General features: G+C 50.8%; 1 protein-coding gene across 1 annotated transcript in view; it reads right to left on the bottom strand.

Annotated features, from left to right (window-relative positions):
- The window catches only part of CCT3 (chaperonin containing TCP1 subunit 3), a 538,625-nt gene that overhangs the window by 127,238 nt on the left and 390,031 nt on the right, over positions 1-21,356 (bottom strand). The window contains exon 12 of the mRNA XM_069652818.1: positions 727-972. Coding sequence (XP_069508919.1) covers positions 727-972 — 246 coding nt within the window. The remainder of the gene's footprint in view (positions 1-726; positions 973-21,356) is intronic.

Raw genomic sequence — 21,356 nt, 5'->3', positions numbered from 1 at the left:
GACGACGGGGAATATTCATGAGCATGTGAATCCATGCCAGACCCCATGCTGGAGAAGAGGCGCGTGCGAGAGGCGTGTGCAAGAGTGATGTGCATGAGGCGTGAGAGCGCGCACGTGTGTGCATCTCTTGGCTGGCGGGGGGGGGGGTAATAAGAGTGTCACAACTTCCCCCAGCATCTTGTTACTAGGGAAATGAAAGCATGATGAACTAAGTACCACAAAGTGAAAGCTGCATAAGGAATCTGTCAGCACAGAAGCAGGGGTAACCAGAACATCCCTAAAACGGCAACAGTGGGGCACAGAGGCTGTGGGATGCCAAACTCAACTAGGCAATAGTGCAACTGAGTGGTGGGGGTGAGGCAAAATGTGTTGAGTCGGGCCAGAGATTAGTGCCCGGAATTCATTCATCTTGTTTAGCTGTTTGCTTAATGTTCTGCAAAAGGTGCTACAATGGCATCATTGCCCTGGGGTGGAGGGCTGTAAAGGTCCCTTAGCCTTGTTATTTGCCATCAGTTTTGTCCAAAGACCATAGCTTTGTTGTGGGCAGGTAACCATCACAGCACTCCAATACCCTTGGGTTTAATTACTCATTAACATAATTAGTAATTATCAGAAATATCAGACCCTTTGCAGAGATTAAATGACTTCTCATAACAAGCATACATTGTTTCAAGCCACAGTACATAAAAGCAGAAAACCTTGCTAGACTGAGCAGAATAGCCTTACTCTTAGAGAAGTCAGCACCCGGATGGTACTAGCACCACAGTTTTGAATGAGTGTCCTTGGAATAACTTCCAGTGCCTGAGACACAGCACGGTATGGCCACTGCTCCACTCCAGTCATGACTTTGGACTTCTCTGTTAAGATATGGGCCACAGCCATTTCTGTAGCACCTCCTCCAGGCAAAAGATGAGGGTTGATGATGACATTACGGCACACCTGCATTGCATCCTGAAGATTGCGCTCCACCTCCTGCAGAAATCGAAAGTACAGATCTCAAATCAAATGTAAAAAAACACCTTTGTACAGTCACAAAACGTTTAGGCTCAGAGAACTAGACAGTTACACTAAAACCCAACAATTAAGTGTGTTTCTTTATGAGTTTAGGAGGATGAACCTTAACACTGGTTTAGCTGTCTCTCACACCAGTCTACTTTTTCAATTGAGGAGTTATCGGAGAACATAAAAATGAATTTCTGCAAATGGTAATGTTGCTGATGGATGTATTGCATTTTACCTACGACCTTCAGATTCACTTGACAGATCTCCACCTATTGACAAAAATAAGTACTTGGACTAATGCATCCGCCTGACGAGAAACTGGCAACATTTCTCTGCTAGTGATCAGTGGAACAGAAACAGTTTACTTACCTTAACTTTTCTCCAGCATGGGTCTGACATGGATTCACACGCTCATGAATATTCCCAGTCATCAGGCTGGGAATCCTTGGTAAAAGAAAAAAATAGTTTCACTTTCGTTTATAAACTGTCTTCTCTGGGTCATACTGCCCCCAGCCAATGACAGCCCTCTCACTAAGCCCCTCCTTTAGCAGCCATCTTCAGATTTGGTAACACGTAAAGTGGCAGCATGGCCAAGAGCTGCCGCAGAGGGGCAGGGTTCGCATGTGAATCCATGCCAGACCCATGCTGGAGAATAGTTACAGGTAAGTAACTTGATCCTTCTCCAGCATGGGGTCTGGCATGGATTCACACGCGCATGAATACAGAATACATAGCAGTACATGCATATTAGGGATGTGCCGAATAACATATTTAGTATTAGGCTGAATAGTTTGTGAACTATTCGGCCGAAGCCGAATAGTTTCTTTAATAAATCATGTTCCAAACTTGGAGAAAAAAAAACTCATTTAAAAAAAAATAAAGCACCATTTTAAATGCATTCTAATAAATGCAGCATCTTTATTTAAAATATAAAAGCCAGAAAAAAAGCAGATTTAACCTTCATTGTCCGATTGCACTGAGTAGGTGTAGGGTGTTCTCTTTGCGTGGTCTGGGGAGGTGGGAGGCCATGCAGGCATTTATGTTTAGTAGGGATAGGCAAGCAGAATTTCAGGTAGGTGATGTGTTGGGGTGGGAGGTGGAATGCCATGTATGGTATTTGTGTAAGGGGTTTGCAGGCCCCCAAGTAGGAACTTTGTGGAGGTGTTGGGGCGGCAGGAAGCCAGTAATGGAGGCTTGCACTGTATGCCGGCAGAGTGTCAGCAATGGTGTCTTTGGTTCCAAGACTTGGATGCCAATTTTGCCGGCTCAGACCACGTTTGCAACTTGGAGCCAAGCCGGACTCCAAGGCTCGGCCCAGACTTGGCCATCCCAGAAATTCTATGGCTCTCCCAACTCTACATCCTACAAATTCCAGCAACAAAGCATAGCTCTCTGATTGTCTCATACAGAATCCTCACACCGATCTTCATCTGCTGTCACACTGGCCCACTTTGGAACTGGAAAGATTACCAAACACGCATTCCTCTGAGAGGCCTGTAAGAAGGGGGCATATTACTCTGCCTGACATAACTCAGACGTGCTAGTCTCCACTAACTATTGTGAATTAATGCTTCTCCATGGGCGTGGCCCATACGAACAAATGCTGCTCATTTTTCACTTATCCTCACCACTCCTTCTCTTCAATACACATACATATGCACCTGATGATTCCTGATAAATTATCAGATAATGTTAAACTCAGGACTGAAGTCCGTAAAAAGGGGGTGGGGGAGGCTATGACATACGCAATGGGAAGTGAGGTGACAGGAACTGAATATATCAAAAAGTGAAATATGCAAATTTGTTTGTCTTTTCCAACCGAAGAAAGTGCACATTACACGTAAACAGCAACCAAAAGAAAAGATTTTCTTGTATTGTTGCTGGTTAAGTATAAAAAGGTGCGCCCCTTTCAGGTCTAAGAATATGTAACAAAACATGCCCTGAAGAGCAAATTACAATCGAAGATATTTTACAGCGGTGTGATAGCAATTAGTGTGGTTTGGTGGCTAAGTGTCTTGGTCTAATTCTATTCAGTTTTGCAAACTGAAGTCTATATTTGCCTTTGAGTTCTTGTTGCATTGTATTCAAATGAGAACGACAAAGAATTCAGCAAGAGCCGAATAGCAAGACACTTTTCGGACGGAATTCAGGTGAAAACCTGCTCGAAGTCGAAGTTCGGTACACCCCTAATACATACACAACCACGGGAGGTGGCAGGCTCAACAGAAGCAATTACTCTTAACTCCTCACCAGGCTCACTTTCAAGCGAACCGGTTGCGCAGCACTGCTTGGCCAACTGTGGACTGTGCGTCGACCTCTACACTTAGCAGCCCTGCAGATATCCAGCAGGGGCACACCAGACAGGAACGCCGTAGTTGCAGCGATCGCTCTGGTTGAATGGGCTCTAGGACGGCAAGGCACGGTCGGTTTGCCAACCAGTGGCAATGGGTGATGCGGTCGGAGAGCCACCTGGAAATGGAAGCCTTGGAGAGGGCCTTCCCTTGGTTCACAGGGCCAAAGTTCACAAACAGTTTACGCCTTCCGAAAACTTTGTGCAGTCCACGTAGAACTTCAGAGCTCTAGCCACATACAGCGAGTGCAAAGTCCTCTCAGCCGGCGACAAAGGCATTGGGAAGAATACAGGTAACACCGAGGGCTTGTTTAGAAGCCAGTCCGACGGCAACTTGGGCATGAAGGAGGGGTGCGTCCGTAGCACTACCCTCGTCTCGTGGAATGTTAAGTACGGTGGTTTACAAGAGAGGGCCTGGATCGCTCCCACTCGTCGTGCGGACGTGATGGCCACAAGAAACGAAGTTTTCCACGACAAGAATTTCAGTGGTCCAGAATGCATAAGCTCGAACGGTGGACTCATGAGCCTAGTCAGCACCACATTGAGCTCACAAGCCGGGGCCAGAGCCTTCACTGGTGGAAACAAACGGAAAAGTCCTTTGATCAACTCCTTGACCAGGCAGTGTGACAACGACTACTGTCCCGGAGTTCTGGTTTAGCGGGAGATAGCCGCCAGATGAACCTTGATGGAAGCATGCGCCAGCCATGCTTTGGCCAGCGACAGCACCTGTGGAGCCGTAATTCATAGAGAGCACCAGACTGCAAAATTCTTCCACTTATGTCCATAGCATTTCACGAAGAAGCCCTGACCTTGGCAAGCACCTTCTTGCAGTCCGCCGGGATATCGTATCCTCCAAACTCTAGCGCTCCAGGAGCCAGGCCTGCAAGTTCAGCGTCCCTGGGTCGTGATGCAGGATTGCACTGCCTTCTCTGGCGAGATCAGTGACCGCCGGAAGCTTGACCGGAGGGGACGCTGACAAGTCCAGAAGGTCCAGGTACCATATCTGTCTTAGCTACGCCAGTGCCACGAGGATCATCCTGCACCGGGACCGTCAGTCGATTGACTAGTCGAAAAAGCAACGGCAATGGAGAACCCTGCTGGCGAACCTCCGGCATTTGGTGTTGGTCGCCGTCACAAACAGATCGATGTGGGGATTGCCCCATTGTCGGAACAGATCTACTTGGTCCTGCCGAAGCTCCCACTCGTGCCAAGCACGCAGCTCCCTGCTGAGGGAATCAGCGATGGTGTTCTTCACTCCTGCTAGATAAAACAGGACAAGAAACATCCCCTGGGCAACGGCCCAGTGCCATAGGTCCTGCGCCTAACTGGAGAGCGCTGGCGATCTGATGCCCCCATGCTTCTGGATGTAGAACATTGTGGTGGTGTTGTCCGTGAAGACCCGTATCACCTTGTCCTTGAGGGACGGAAGGAAGGACTTGAGGGCCCAAAAGACTGCCTGTAGCTTCAGTACGTTGATGTGCAACGACTTCTCCGGTAGCCACAGGCCTCTTGCGTGGAGACTTCCGGAGTGCGCCCCATCCTTCCAGGGAGGCATCCGTCGTGACCGTCTCCTGATGAGGCAGGGTCTGGAAGTCTGCGCCTGCCGACAGATGCACGCAGACTCCCCACCACTGTAGTGATCGATGGAAATCCTCAGAGATCTTGTCCTCTAAGCTTCCCGATACCTGAATCCAACGGGCGTCGAGGAACACTTAGAGCGGCCGCATCTGCAGCCTGCACAGCCCAATGAGGTATATGCATGAAGACATCATACCGAGAAGGGACTTGATGGACCTCATCCTTGCGATCTTCAGGGTCAACAGCCGTTGTACCTTGCCCAGGATGGCTGCTATCCTCTCCTCCGACGGAGAAGCCAGGCAGGACACTATTGCGCCGCAACCCCAGAAACAGTGCGTCTTGCGATGGCACCAAGCAGGACTTCGCATAGGTCACCGAGAACCCCAGCTCCGTGAGCAGGTGGACAGTCTTCACTGTTTGTTCAACGCGACCTCCCTCGATTTCGCTCAGGTGAGCCCGTAGTCCAGGTAGGGGTATACGTGGATTCCTCGTAGACGCCACCAGAACCAAGCACTTGGTGAAAACCTTTGGTGCTGACTTCAATCCGAAGAGGAGGGCCTTGAGTTGGTAATGCTGCCCTTGAGCCACGAAGCACAGAAACTTGCGGTGTCCCTTGTGAATGAGGATGTGAAAATAGGCATCCTCCAAGTCCAGCGACGATAGTAAATCCTTCTTCCAGCTGTCCTAGCACGTGCTGAAGGGTGACCATTTGAAACTTCTGGGATTTGATGTACTTGTTCAGATGGCAGAGGTCTAGGATGGGCCTCCAACCGCCCGTCTTCTTGACGAGGAAGTACCAAGAGTAAATTCCAGACCCTCTTTGAAACGAGTTCGATTGCGCCCTTCTTCAGCATGGCCCATACCTCCAGCAGCAGCTGAGGGATGTGGTTTTCCTGCCTGGCCACGGGTGGTGGGTGAGGACACAATTCCAGAGTGTCCGTGGGCCAGAGCGTCCAGCACCCAACTGTCGGTGGAGATGGATTTCCACACGCTGACTAAGTTTGCCAGCCAGCCTCCCACCAGGGTGCATTGGTGGGGGCATGATATGGCCGGTTCAATCTTGCTTCGCCACGGAGGCGCCGCCTTGGGGAACTTCGCGACGACAGCGACCTCCTCCGGACTTGCTGCGGCCCCTGTAGGCCTCCTGGGCCAAATAGCGGGACGGTAGGACGATGTGCTTCCGCCAAAGCCCTTGAAGGAACCTTGGGATTTGCCTCCGGAAGTCTGAAAGGACGGCCGTCGCTGTTTAAGCATGCCCAAGGCACAAGCCGTCTCAGTATCCGCCTTGATGATATGATATGATATGGTATTTGTAACGCGCCTATACACAAGTGTTTCAAGGCGCGACGAGGCAGGGAGGGAGGGAAACAAGGGGAAGACAGACAAACGATCCTACTAGGCCAGGTGTCATTCAGATCGCGCAAGTGCAGAGGTAAGGGGAAAAGGAGGAAGTGCAGGGGGAGGAGGTGGGGGGGAAGTGCAGTACAAGGTAAGTAGCGTAAGAAATAATAATTAATAAATTATAAATAAAAAGGGCCAGCTGGTGGCAAGTGCGAGGTAAGTGCAGAGCAAGTGCTGGGAAGGGGGCTGTAGGGTACAGTGACAGTCCCACAGTGCACGGGGAGCCAGGGAGGCAGTGCAAGTGGAGAGTGGCTGGGCCCTGGACCGAGGTTGCTGAGAGTGGCCCAGATGCAGGTTTAGTGCTGAATTCAGTGGGGGGTTAAGCAGGTTTAGCAGGGGAGAGGGAGAGAGAAGGCAGAAGCGAAGAGGAAGGTTTTGAGGTGCTTCCGGAACCGGAGATGGTTCTCCTCAAGTTTCAGGGAGGCAGGAAGGCTATTCCAGAGGGAGGCCCCTGCTGCGGAGAGAGATCTACCCCCAGCTCGTTGCTTCGAGAAGCGGCTGACCATGAGGGAGTTGGAGACGGATGAGCGAAGGGCTCGTGAAGGAAGATATTTAGGAAGAGAGAGTTGAAGGTATTTAGGTCCCTGGCCCCAGAAGGCCTGAAGGGACTCGTCCACGGTCTTTCCGAACAAAGGGCATGTCCAATACCCTCGACTGCACCTCCTGGCGAGAGTTGGTGGCCTTCAACCGAACTCGCCGACTAAGGCAAACGCTGTTGCCCATTTGGCAGAAGCATGTGTCAGCAATGTCTGGCCACTGTATGGCATGGTCCAATGCCACCAGCCCTCCTCCAGGATCTCCAACGCTTCCGCTCTCGTGATCAGGAAGGAAGTCCAGGAGGGGAATCTATCTTAGACCAGAGCTTCCTGTCGTAGCGGGCCACGATGGTGAGGGCGTTGGCCGCCTTGATGGTAGTCGCTGGCGACGTGATGACCCGTCCCATGGCGTCTAGCTTCTTCCCCCTCGCTGTCCGGTGGAAGGAGGTTGTTGACACGTAAGAGCCAGAAGATTTCTTCTTTGCCGCCGCTGAGACCACGAATACAGGGAAGGCTGGGACCGCAAGCACTTCAGTGCAGAGTCGGGCACCCCGTACTTTTTTTCATACCGGTCCCTCTTGGCCGAGGACGGGTTCTTCATAAGGGACAATCCCTCGCCCCAGATGTCCACCAACACAGAGGGATTGATAGTACGGTCTTCCTCTACGCCTTGTGGCGTTGGTACAGGAAACCCTCTCTTCTTTTCCTTCTGAGTCAGTTGAAAGATACGAGGCCCAGAAGATCATGGCATGGAACAAGCCCATCTCATTGGGCGGTGAGGCTCTGGGCGGCAGAGACGGGAGGTCTAACCCACCTTTGTCGTCCGAGCCCGTCGTGTCCAGGTCCGTATCTTCCCTCAGTGAAGGGGGGTGAAGGGTGACAAGGCGGTGGGGGGGTGAGCTCTCTTCTTGGTAGGGGGCACACCAGATGGCCCCGTTGCCGTGGGATCCTCTGGTGCTGGGGGGGGGGGGGCTTCTGTCAGCAGGAGAGGCATCCTCGTCTGAATCTCCGAGCACAAGGTGTGGAGTGCCTGGAGAATGTCCACCGAGATGTCTGCTGGGGATCGAGGTGGTGGCGGAGGTGGAAGCGAAGGAGGCAGTGGTGTAGGGTTCTTCAAGTCCTCAACGCTCTGCTTCTCCTAGTCGGTCTCATAACCACTCTCGACATCTCCGTCGGGGTCACTCCCGTAGGCCTTGGCCTCCACACATTTCTTCTCCAAAATGGTCTGGAGAGTAGAGAGCTCCTCCTCAGAGGAGATGTCCGTGCCATGCAGGACTAACGTGCCCCCCCCCCCCTCCTTTCGACCAGGGGAGACAGTTTCAGGGAGATGGTGGGCATCGCCTTCTCCGGTGTCTTCTCTATGGGTTGAAACGACATTCCCCTCCTGGCAGGCAGGGAAATGCTAGCCTTGGGGACTGTACCCTGCGAACCGGCATCCGCTAGGGATGCCACCACGCATTCAATGGAAGGCTTCAACAGGTAAATCTGGGCCTGCACAATCTTGGTCGTGCTAGGGGCCTTCACCTTGGGGAGGGGGGGCAGAAGGTCAACACCCCACTCCCCCTTGTCCTCTGTCCGGGGCTTCTCCAGAAGCTTAAACGGGTGGTCCGGACTTCCTCTTCTTGGCCAAACCGTTGGCTCGCGGTTGAAGGTGTCGGAGACGATGTGCTCTCCCTGGCCCGTCCGGCGCTCCCGGTGCCCCCTTACTTGCGATGCTTGGCCTTATGTTGGGCCCCTGTCGGTGGGGCGCCTTCAAAAGGTCTTAGAAGACCGCTCAGATCTCTTCTTGTGGCTGGGGGAGGCATGCTGCCGGGACTCGCCCATAGCAAGGGTCTTGGCCTGGAGCCACTGAGGCGCCTGTTCCGGTCCTTCATGGTGCGGGGACCATCTCCTTGCAAAAAGCAGTCATCCTCCACATGTATTTGGTCTGAATGCAGGCAGAGGCACACTGAATGCCCGTCGTCCAAGTAGATGTTCCGTAGGCCGCATCCTGGACAAATCCTGAACAGAGGCGTCCAGTCTTCCTTCTCTGCTATCTCCACGTGGGGTAGGCCTTGAAGAAGCTTCTGGCATCCTCAAAGAAAAAAAATGAACGAAAAGTCACCCTTGAGGGACGATGAATTAAAAACTGGTCCCCGTTAAATCGGAAGATGGATCGATGGAGCTTGGGGCTCATTGACTGGAAATAATAGGAGTAGAACTCTTAGAAAAATCGCAAAACAGCAAAAGCTCGAGAGCTACAGCACGAGGACTCCCAACCCTTGAACGTACAGTAAAAATCTGAAGATGGCTGCCAGAGGAGGGTCTTAGAGGGCAGGCAATGGCTGGGGGCAGTATGACCCAGAGACCAGTGATTGGTTGTTAAGAGAATAATAAAGTTACTCACCGTAGTGACTACCTTACTCCTAGTCCATAGTCCCCTTTCCTCCATACTTGTGGGACATTTCGTCCTTTGGGACGGGACCGGAGCACTTTTGTAAAAAAGCATTAAATTGAAAATATGGCCTCTATTTAGGCGGGGTACTGCATGCAGCGTAACGCCTGCCCTCCTCAGCTCCACCCAACGCAACGCCCTTCAGTCCTTCTCTATCGCCAGGTCTGAGACCATTTAAGCAAGAATAGAGGAAATGTATTAGGTGGGCGGGTGTATGGAGGAAAGGAGACTATGGACTAGGAGTAAGGTAGTCACTACGGTGAGTAACAATTATACTCCTACGTCCCGAACCCTTTCCTCCATACTTGTGGGAGATCACCAAGCAATCCTTACAGAATAACGGGTGGATGGAACTCCTTTATTGAAAGGTGTTTGTAATAACATCTTGCCCGAACTGAGCAGCCTTGGAGCTCAGATCTAAGCAGTAATGTTACACAAAAGCTGATGGGGTAGCCCATGTAGCTGCTTTGGCAATGGTTTCCCGAGGAACATATTTTTGTAAGGCAATGGCGGGTGCCTTGCTGCCCGCACAAGATGGGCATGAATTCCCTTCAGAGACTGAAGGCCCTGAACAGCATAACCTTCAGAGATACAGGAAGCAATCCATCGGGAGATAGTTTCTTTCGAAAACCGGCTTTCCTTTTGGGTCTCCGAAAGATACCAAGAGTTGGGAAGAGCTCCGAAGATTAAATGTTCTGTCCAAATAAAACTTAAGAGCTCGCCTTACATACAGATTATGCAGAACCCTCAGCATCTAAAGCCGGTTCTGGAAAGAAGACTAGTAAGGCAATAGATTATTGGGGGGGGGGTTTGTTGGGGTGCCCAGCCTTTGTTGTATCCGCCACCATCAGCGGTTCTCATCACTATCCTGAGCCTATACTCCTCATCCTGGGTAGTGGACTCCCAGCGCTGCTCGTATATCCATTCCCGAAGAGGATCGGCACCCCAGAGCCACATCACAAATACTTTTTTACGTTCCTCCGTGGGCGACCTGGAGCGTACCCGGCCGGTGCTGGGCCTCGCGTGAAGCCCGCGCGGCTGGGGCGTTACACCAGCTGCACCCATACATCCACCGGGACTGTGGCTGGCTCTCCCGGGTCTGGCCGCCCGAGCAATCTCCTCGCCCTGCCCCCGTCGTCCTCCACCTGGCAGGGTGCTCTGTGGTGGGGGCCGCCTGTGCTGCGTTGGCCGCTCTGCCCGCCCTCCTGCTGAGGCGGCCGCGATGGGCCAGAGCCACCTGCTGCTGAGCGGCCTCCTTCCAGGCCCTGCGTGGCTGCCAGCGGAGTGCCTGCCTTTGCCAGAACATCTGAACCTCAGCGCCGGAGGAGGTGAGGCGCTGACAGGGATTGTGGCCCATGCCCCATCCTTCCCGAGTGCCTGGAGGTTCGGGCCACCCGCTGGCCCTGTGCATCTGGGCGGGACTCCCCGGCATCTCCGTGGCACTTCCCCATATCACGGCAGGAGCAACAACATCACCAAGGCAGGTGAGGAGCTGGGGGGCCGCTTGCTGCGCTCCCCCCCCCCTGCCACTACAGTGTGAACACTTTGCCCCCTGGGGCCTGTGGCGGTCTGCGTGAAACGGCCATCTGTCATTGGGCCGCCTGTCTCAGTCGCCTCGACCGAAGCCAGTTATCTTACCTGGTCCCCCTGAGGGGCCCTCTGGAATCCACGCATACAGCGCTGCAGTCTCCCCGGGGTTGTGTGCCTGACTGCTGGCCCTGCAGGCCCTAGCGACACACTGCACGCCCCCTTCACCCCCCCCCTCCCCGCAGCATCTCCTCCCCACCCATCAACAGAAGCCGGATCGCCAACTTCTGTGCCCCCCCCCCCAGGGAACTGCGCTATACTGATTCCCCCTCCCTCCCAGGCCAACTCCACGCTTCCTCCAACTGCGAACTTGCGCCTGGAGCCTCGATCACAGTCCTCATTGTGAGTTACAAACATTGACTTTCCTCCTTGCAGGACCGACACACGCGCCTACATTGCTGTCTTGCCTATGTGAGGCCTTCTGGGCCCTGGACCTCTGAGCCATCAAGTTTGTGCACTATACCTACAGTTCATGAGCTTAACCCGGAGCTGATTTACAACACTGCGGCCGATCCCTGAAGGGACCTGTGCTGAGCCTCGCACCTTCTACCCGCTGCACACCCAGGTTCCCAGCAGAGGGGAGGACACGAATAACTGAGGCAGAGACGAGGATATGGGCCAATGAAGATCGGGTGCATGCCCTACAGACTACAGTCACGGAAATGGTGCGTGATATCAAAAAAGTTAAGGCCAATCACGAAGGAACAACATCTGCATTGTGAATGTTCGAGTCCGCTATCACAGGCAAGATGGAACTAGCGGTCAAAAACCTCGATGACTCCCAACTTTCCCCCTGTTCTTCACAGGTGAGCGGGTGCACCGGGCCCTGGCCCCCCCACCCTAAACCAGGCGACTTCCCCAGAGCGATAATTGCTAAGATCCCTAGCTACGTAGATAGGGACCACATACTATGGCTAGCCCATGAGAAAGGAGAATTAAGGCTGGACTCACAAGTCATCAGAATCTTCCCCGAGTTCTCTGTGGGAGTCCAGAAGTAACATAGGCTGTTTGAGTGAAGAAGATGCTTAAGGAAAGAAAATCAAATACGCAATGCTCTTCCCTGCTCGCTTGAAATGTACGCACCGCAACAAACTCTTTTTCACAGTCCCCCATGAAGCGGTAAAGTTCATCGAATGTCAGATCCCGCTCGGAGAAGCTGCTGGCGAACCAATGATCAATGACTAAGGCAGCCGACACCTTCCGGCGGTGGGGCCTATAGGTCGAAACCATGATCACGGTTATTAGACCCTCCTTCCTCCCCATCTGACATGGTACACCAACTCTACTCGACATCCTGCGGTCCGCGAGTACCCTGCCTGGAGGACGCCGGAACCCCACTCCCTGCTGCCACAACTATACTCGGATAGGGGCTGCCTCCGCCTCCTGTCTCGCCTCTAGGCCCCCACTGCTATCCATGTTGCAGCTACCATGAGTTCACCCCTTGTCAGTCACAATACTTCACAATTATCTTGCAATCTTGATATAAATCACCGTTGAATCCACCGAGGTGCTCCGACACCACACGTTTTGCTAAAGTTGGGTTCACGGCAGCAGCGACCCCCACTGCAGTTGCAATGCCTATTCTGGCAGTTTGCTTTCAATTGTGCCCCTGTTGGGCAGATGGGCGGGTGGTGCCTAGTTGGTTTCGGCACTCCCGCACACCATGTTTGGGCGGGTCTTGTTAGGCAGAATCATGTGCAGTTCCCTTAGGGAGCACTACAGAAGATTAGGACTACAGGTGAGAGCAATAAATCCCCTTTGGCATCAGTCTGTACCACAAAGATTTAGTTGGTAGCTGTGGCTGAGCAGTCAGACTTAGCCCAAGAGGGAGAGGAGCAGTATTCAGGATTTACACAATTGGGCTACAGTACTATGGCACAAGGAAACACTGACCAAAGCTTTGTCAGAGAGTACGAATGGCAATTACACAAAGACATCGTCTTAGACGTCTTCACTCAATGGGGATTCCCGGAAATAGACCTGTTTGCAACTCTGGAAAACTCACAATGCCAAAGTTACGCCTCCAGGTACCCCCAGAACCAGTCCAAGGGGAACGGTCTGTCGATTCTATGGTCAGGGAAATTTGTTTACGCCTTTCCACCGACTCCCCTTCTCAACAAAGTGGTGCACAAGATGCATCAGGAGCAGGTTACAATGATACTAGTGGCCCCAATGTGGGCCCGGCAGCCATGGTTCGCTCACTTGATGGAGATGTCCCTATCTCCCCCAGTGAAACTTCCCTGCCCGTACAACATGCTGTCACAAGACAAGGGCAGAACACTGCATCCATGCCCTCAGACCATGAACTTAGCAGCCTGGCTCCTGAGATCATAGAATTTGGACATTTACAACTCCCACAGAGATGTATGGACATCCTCAGGGAAGCCAGAAAACCTAGTACTCGACACTGCTATTCTAGCAAATGGAAAATATTCGTTATCTGGTGTAGAGGTACTAGCATCAACCCAGTTGACTGCTCTCCTACTGAAATTATTCTATACTTGACCCATTTACTGGATTCAGGTTTAGTGTTCAATTCCATTAAAGTCCACATAGCGGCACTTTCTGCATACACCACTTCCCAACTTAAAGTGTCGTGGTGGAAGATACCAGTTATCAAAGCCTTCATGGAGGGGGTAAAGAGGATACACCCTCCGATAGCTAACCCAGCTCCCGGATGGGACTTAAATGTGGTACTTTCCAGACTCATGGGCCCTCCCTTCGAACCCATGCACAAGGCAACTCTTAAAGATATCACCCTTAAGACTGCTTTCCTAATAGCTATCACCTCCATTAGGAGAGTAAGTGAACTACAGGCTCTTTCTGTACTAGACCCCTTCGTAACAGTTCACAAAGATAAGGTGGTTCTACGCACACACCCAAGGTTTGCACCTAAATTCATCTCGAAATTTCATGTAAACCAAACTATAGAACTACCAACGTTCTTTCAAAACCCTTCCAGCTCGGGAGAAAAAAGTCTGCATACACTAGATGTACGCAGAGCTGTCATGTTCTACATGGAAAGAACCAGACCACTGAGAAAGACTAATCAGTTCTTTGTCTCGGTGGCAGCAGGAAGAGAAGGAGATGCGGTCTCAAAATCCACTATATCTAGATGGATTGTTCAATGCATCACTCTCTGTTACACTCTTGCTAAGAGAGAACTACCCTTCAAGCCAAGAGCACATTCCACTCGAGGCACGGGGGCTTCCATAGCATTCATTGCAAATGTTCCCCTTGAGTCCATCTGCAAAGCGGCAACCTGGAGTTCTGTGCACACATTTCCAAAACACTACTGTCTAGATGCACACTCTAGATCTGATTCCCAGGTTGGGCAGGCAGTATTAAGACATCTTTTTTCTACTGTTCCTTCTCATAACCCACCGCCAACTCCGGGTACTGCTCGCTAGTCTATGCACAGCATGTGATTCTAAGCAGATTAACAAACATCAGAAGACAATGCATTACTTACCGTAAAAGCATTTCTGATGGTTGTATCTGCTTAGATTCACATGCGCCCACCCTTCCTCCCCGCTCGGATGGAAGGAACATAGACATCCTTTTATATATATTTCTCTCTCTTTTCTGTACTCACTCACGGCTAAAAGGCTCCCTCAGGGCAGAAAAATACAAACAGAGGGACCTCGACGCGTGAGGGATTGTGGGTACAACGCACGTCACTATAGGGATAGTGTTACAGACACGCCTTGTCGACGTCCCCTTTTCGACTACGAAAAACAAAATGCAATACTCCGCAGTGACCACTGGATGTCGGACCTATGCACAGCATGTGATTCTAAGCAGATTAACAAACATCAGAAATATATTTATTTTACACACGTCTAGTTAAACACATTTATCACAGTTATTAAGCAATTTAAATTCAGTCAAGAAAAGTATACACAACTCCCTGGCTAAATTGTAGACCAGTTTGAGCAAGAGTGAAAACTGAGCAAAATGGCACCGTGAAAACCAAACACAAATGGCACTCTAGCAATTTCTCACAAGGGAGAGAAAGCACAAGTTATACGGAAATATCTTCTTACACACCCTAGCAACACTTCCCATAAGATTGTGACCCAGTTTAGGCAAGGCAGTACTTTAGCATAAAGAATACTTAAATGAAAACCGAGCAAAAGGGCACTGCACAAGTTTTAAAAGTGGGGAGGAAAAGGTGGTTATAAGAAGTAGGTGCACCAACTCAGTTCTAGTTAAGAAGGCAGTTCTAACAAATTTAGCCAGCGTCAAAAGGCCTGCGCCATAGTCAGTGGTACAGGGCAAGGGCCCAGGAGCAAAATGTTCTTGTGGCTGCAGTCAAGTCTTTGGTTAACGATTTGAAAAGGCGGATGCAGAAGGTGAAAAAGACAATGTTAAAAGAGAGGGGCGGCCAACCCAACAGGTAGGTAAAGGATTTAAAACACCTTTAGCACAACCACGCAGAAAGGGCGGCCTGGCGGAACAATATACCTTTAAAATGAAGAAGTGGCTCCTGCGGTGGCGGTTGTTCCTGGTAGTTCCTGCAGTTCGGGGGATCCAGCAGAGGCAGAGAGGCTCTTGTTGTGGAGGAAGGTTCGAGTGACTGCACTACCTAAGGATGAAACCAGCCGCGGTGCTGCCCGACGAATAAAAGGTACGCTCCTTTAAAATCGCGGTCCGGGTGGACTGGTGCCTGGCTATCCGGTGTCCAAGTACAGGGAACTGGCGAGATTCGAACAGGACAGCTCCAGGAAGGCGATTGGCAAACTGGTTGGCCCCACCAGCTCAAGGGAAGAAGGGTCTTGCAGATGAAGATCTTTTCTCGGTGTGTGGAGAAAAGTGGCGAGACGCTGCAGCAGGGCTTCACCGGTGGTTTAGTCGTTGCAGGGTTTTTGGCTTCTCTCTTCTTCGGCTTCTTAGTTCCAGTGGCGACGTCTTGCTCCTCCAGTCCTCAGGACCCTGCTTTTATGCAAAAAGATCCCCATTCATACAGCCTAGTTGTCACTCACACAGTGGAGTGGTCATCTTGGCGAGAGACCCTCCAGCCTATCAGGATAGAGTGCGACATGGGTTGCTGAGGCATTCCTGTCCAGGGGTCCTACTTCCCTCCCAAACAATGGACCCACCCCAGACTCCGTGGCGCCGAAAGGAGGGCTTCTTGGCAGAAGCCCGCCAAAAGGACGAACAAAGGATCCCCGACCTGGGTTAGGAGTTTAGAGAAAAACACGAGAAATAATTTATATCAAAGTTCCGGCAAATAAAACCTACCAGAGTAAACTTAATATAAAGTTAATATAAAAATAAACCAGCGGTATGTTAGAGGCTGTCAGAAATGTGGTAGCCTCGAACAATGGGAAAATCCCATAGGGAAATATTTGCAGTAGTAACCACTGCCACCAGCCAGAAACTTGAGAGGGACTGTATGGTACCCTCTCGAAAATGAACATAAGGGAAAAACTATTAACCCTTCCCAGTAGTTCCATAGTAAGATGGGTTGTACTGCTTTAGTTCATAAAAATGGACTAGTAAAGTCAATGGGGACTTCACATGCCCTGGGAGACAGTCAGTCCCAGGGAATGGAGTCTATGATGGGGTTCGCTATGACACCCCCGAGTTACTGCACGGAGGGTGCTGTGTAACATGTGAATAAAGATGGTTCCTATGGATGTGAAAAAAAACCCATAGACATTAACCACAAAAATAGCCCAGAACAAACATAGCAAAAATGCCTGAGAGTGGGAAAAAGAGTCTCACTCTTAGCAGGAGAAGAAAAAAAAAACCTTCAAATCCAGCAAAGCTGCTGGGGGACTCTATAGGTAAGGGAAATTAGCCATAGAATGACAATTCTCCCCAACAGGTCTCATGACACTGCTAGTTTGGGAGGGCAGTGAGGATGGGGATGGCAAAGTTGGGAGTTGTTACATTAAAAATGGCAAGAAGGCAGTGGCTGTGGCTACGGAGAGGCACGAAGATGCGGTAGCAGTAAATGTACCACCAGAAGGTGGCGGATCTCATTGTTGGGATGTTCCATAGTGCCATATTATGACCATTAAATTAATGACATGGAATGTTCGAGGGTTAAACAACTTCACTAAAGCCTGTAGGTTAACTGCATATACTCAGACACGGTATCAAAATACTTCTCCATCAGGAAATACACACTTGGGCACCTTGTAGCATCCCTCGCACCAACTTGGGGTCCCAACAGGGTCGACACCAAATACTCCATGCAGTCCAGAGGGGTGCTGACCCTGGTCCACAAACCCGGGGGGATGACCCTGATTTTGACGAAGTAACTACCCTACTCATGAAATATATCGGAATCCCAATCATATGGGGGGTGGGATGAAGCGAATCCTTAATGTTCAAGACTGCTCGGGTACCGCCAAATGAGCCATGTCCCGGGCTGCCAAGCGATTATACATACACATGGACAGACTCAATCTACGCGATGCCTGTAGAGCACTCAACCCACAAGCGAGAGAGTAAACCTTTTACTCGTCTGTACACGACAGTCTATCTAGAATCGATTTGTTCCTCATATCGGCTGAATTAATGGGTAAGACCACAGATATACAGATACTGGCACGCACACTCTCAGACCACTCCCCAGTGACGCTGCAGATCCAGCTAGAGTCTGGCCCACCCACTCATTCATTCCGCCTGGCGCTTTAAATCAGAGGCACTGCGAGACAGTCTTCAAGGCTGAGATCCTTGCAGACATCAACACTGACTGCAACAAGCGACAATACACCAGATGGGACCCGGTAGGAGGTGTTTAAAGTCTTTATCAGAGGCATGTGCATCTCTCGGTACATAAGGACATAAAAAACATCCTGTAACGCTCTGAAACCAAGCTTAAAGAAGTAGAGCGGGAATACACCTCTGCGCCTTCCCCAGTCAAACTAGCACAGATAAGATTGGAGCTGGAAACTTTTGAATCTCACGCCCTCAGGGAGGTACACTTCTATGCTCGCCCCCTGGCTGCGCGGAAGTACGGTGAGGGTGACAGACCGGGACGTACCTTGCCCAGGCTGACCCGCATCGAAGGGGGTAAAACCTGCATCGACAACATTAGGGATGTGAGTGGGGCCCAGCATTGGTCTGACCAGAATATCTTGGAGACCTTTGCAGACTTCTATGCAGCCTTGTACGCCCCCCCCCCAGCCAGAGCATAACCTCCAGGATGTAAACCTACTACTTGACCAAATCCGAATGACCTACATTTCCCAAGCCACCCGAGAGCAGCTGGACGCCCGATCACCCTCGAAGAGATCACAGAGGTTATTTCTACCCTCCCGAAGGGCAAGGCTCCTGGCGCGGACTGACTCGCCTCCGAATTCTATCAGGAACATATTGCCATTCTGGCCCCGAGATTACACGAAGTGTGGATTGAATCACTCCGCCTAGGTACCCTCCCCCAATCCCTGCGCGAAGCCCTTATAACCGTGCTCCCCAAGCCGGATAAGCCCCCTAATAAGTGTGGCTCCTCTAGACCCCTCTCACTCAAACACAGATACTAAAATATTCACTAAGGCAATAGCTAACAGATTCCTCCATATAATGTCACATCTGGTCCACCCTGACCAAAGCGGCTTCGTCCCTGGCCGCTCTAGAGCTCTCAATATCTGTCGACTGTTCAATGTCATGTCCAGAATCGATCAAAATGCTAATGCGGTCACCCTGTATGCCCAAAAGGCAATTAATATGGTATCCTGGCAAAATATGTGGGCAGTACTGCAGAAAACGGGAATCGGCCCACGCATGCTATCCTACATTAAAAACGGTTATATACAAATCATGTGACCAGTGTCTTAGTCAACTCCCGGACATCGTCGCCCTTCACTCTCCATAGGGGTACCCGCCAGGGCTGCCAGTTCTCCCCTATTTTATTTGCACTAGCCATCGAGCCTATTGCCGACAATATCAGAGATAAGCACACCCGTAAGGGTATACGGCTGCATGATACACTGGAAATTATATCATATGCTGACGACGTACTCTTGAACGTCAGAGACCCCTCCGTACACCTAGACCTGATCATCCGAGATAACGAGAATTGGCACGTTCTCGGGATTTACCATAAATTACTCCAAGTCTGAAATATTCCTGCTAACCATTGCAACTCCCCAACCAGCCTGCAAGTTTCCCCTCTGTTGGTCCCCTGGAGGCATCAGATACCTTGGGGTCTAGGTATCCCTACTTAGAACTCTTTACTGGCCAACAACTACGCCGCTACTGCGCAACTAGTGGAGTCCAAGCTGTCTAGGTGGCGTAATCTCCCGCTCTCCTTATCGGGCAGGTTGTCACTAATCAAAATGATAATCGTCCCCAAGCTTCTCTATATTTCTGCGAACGTCCCGCTATGGCCCGGGAAACAATACTTCGCGAACCTACACTCTGCATGCGCCCCATTCCTGTGGTACTCTGGCACAGTTTAGAAGTGGCAACATATGATCTTGCCCTACGAAAGAGGGGGCTCCAATGCCCCCGACCTTGCCTGGTATTGGATTGCCGCACAAGCCCAACATGCCACACATTGGTATATTCACCAGGATCCACACCCCACGTGAACCTCGAGAAACTTGCAAGCGAGGAGGTAAATATCATGTCCCTAATTCTCTATCGCTCATACCACACCGATGCTCCGGCTGACCCCGTGGCCACCACAATCAGGGCATGGAGACGACTGATGCAACTTCACCCAGAACACCATCCATAGTATAAATGGCTACCCATCTGGCATTTTCCGGGTCTCGCCCCCACACATGACAAACTCATGCGTGAACTAGGGTTTCGAGCACTATCGGATTTATATCCAGAAGGGAAATTCATCACCCTGCAGACATGGTGATCTGGCCACTCGGGCTCAGCTCTTGAACTGCTACAACACTTTAGACTAAGGGCGGCAGTTCGTGCCATGTGGCCCTCTTACCCTGACTAGCCCCCTGAATCACACAAGATGGGGCATAATATCCTTGCTCGACAAAATGCTGATGGCAAAGGCGCCAGATGCACCCCAGACACCACAGGATACATGGAACACTGAACTGGGCTTGTCAATCACAGACGCCATGTGGGGCAAAATGTGCATACATACACGGAGGGTCTCACTCAATTCCAGATTCAGATGCATGCAATACAAGCTGCTCAACCGGCTATACTACATGCCCCACAGGGTTGGAAAATTTGCCCAGAACCAGTCCCTCGCTTGCCCGAGGTGCAGGTCTTGCGAGGCCGACCATACCCACATGTTCTGGTCCTGCTGTGTGCTTGTCCCATTCTGGATAGCAGTCAATGAAGCCCCATCAGAGATGGTGGGGACCCAGATCAGTAGAGATCCCCTTGCTATACTGTTTGGGTTGTGGGATGAAGCTGGGGCGAGGAAAGTGTCCAGGTTTTTGAACATCACTGCCATGGTAGCCAAAAAATGCATAATACAATGCTGGAAGCGACAGTCCCCCCTCCCCCTTCGAGATGTGGCGGAAGGACCTTACCTGGACTCAAACGTGCGAGGCAGAATACATCAATTCCCTCCCCATTAAGTCCCGCCCGAGAAATGTGTGGACAGAGTTCTGTAGCTACTTGAATAGTAAACATGACATTGAACCGCTCTCTTCTTCCCCGACAGATGCAGTCTGAAGCATAACTGCGAACTAGGAAAAGACTAATGGGCTGCAAACCCAGTTACCTTTTATACCCTTGTACGTTTCATGGTTTGCTAATCCTAAACATGTGTCACTTTGTTTATCTGCTGTATAACGTGCCTGCTACTGTTTCTTGCCAATAAATAAAAGTTCAACAAAAAAAAAAAAAGAAATCGGATACCACCTTAGGAAGGAAAGAAGGATTGGTCTGGAAGACAACCTTATCCTTGTGAAAGGTGAGAAATGAATGCTCTGCCGACAAGTCCTGAAGCTCGTTTACACGATCAGAAAGGGCATTTTCCATGAAATTAATTTTAAGTCTGTCGTAGCCATGGGCTCAAAGGGTTTATGGCATAAAGAATTAAGGACCACATTAAGATCCCACTTGGGATGTGAGTTGCTTACAGGTGGATATAGATGCAATAGACCTTCAAAGTGCCTTTTAATGACAGGGTTTGTCAAAGAAAAAGAGCAAGAGTCCGTGGACAGGTAAGCGGCAATAGCCGACAAACAAGTCCTACAAGAAAAGACATGCAAGCCCGAAGCTGCCAGATGAGAAATGAAAGCCGGGACCGTAACAATGACAGCTTCTCTGGGATCCAGCTTTTTCGCTAAACACCAGGGACAGAAACTGAGCCATTTGCTCCTGTACTGAGACGTCGAAGGCTTTGTCGCCTGGATGATATGCATTATATCCAGACAAATGGAAGCTTTCTAAAGATTTGACTTCAGGCCGCCAAGCTGAACGATTGTGGGGTGGGGTGCCACATCTGCTGATCGCTATGTTGAAGCAGGTCGGGAATCAGCGGAAGCCTTATCGGTGAGCAGACCGACAGATTCTGAAG

This window comes from Ambystoma mexicanum, chromosome 1p (assembly GCF_040938575.1).
Source record: "Ambystoma mexicanum isolate Mex_15411 chromosome 1p, UKY_AmexF1_1, whole genome shotgun sequence".
Classification (NCBI taxonomy): Eukaryota; Metazoa; Chordata; class Amphibia; order Caudata; family Ambystomatidae; genus Ambystoma; species Ambystoma mexicanum.
This window is presented reverse-complemented; position numbering and strand designations above follow the sequence as displayed.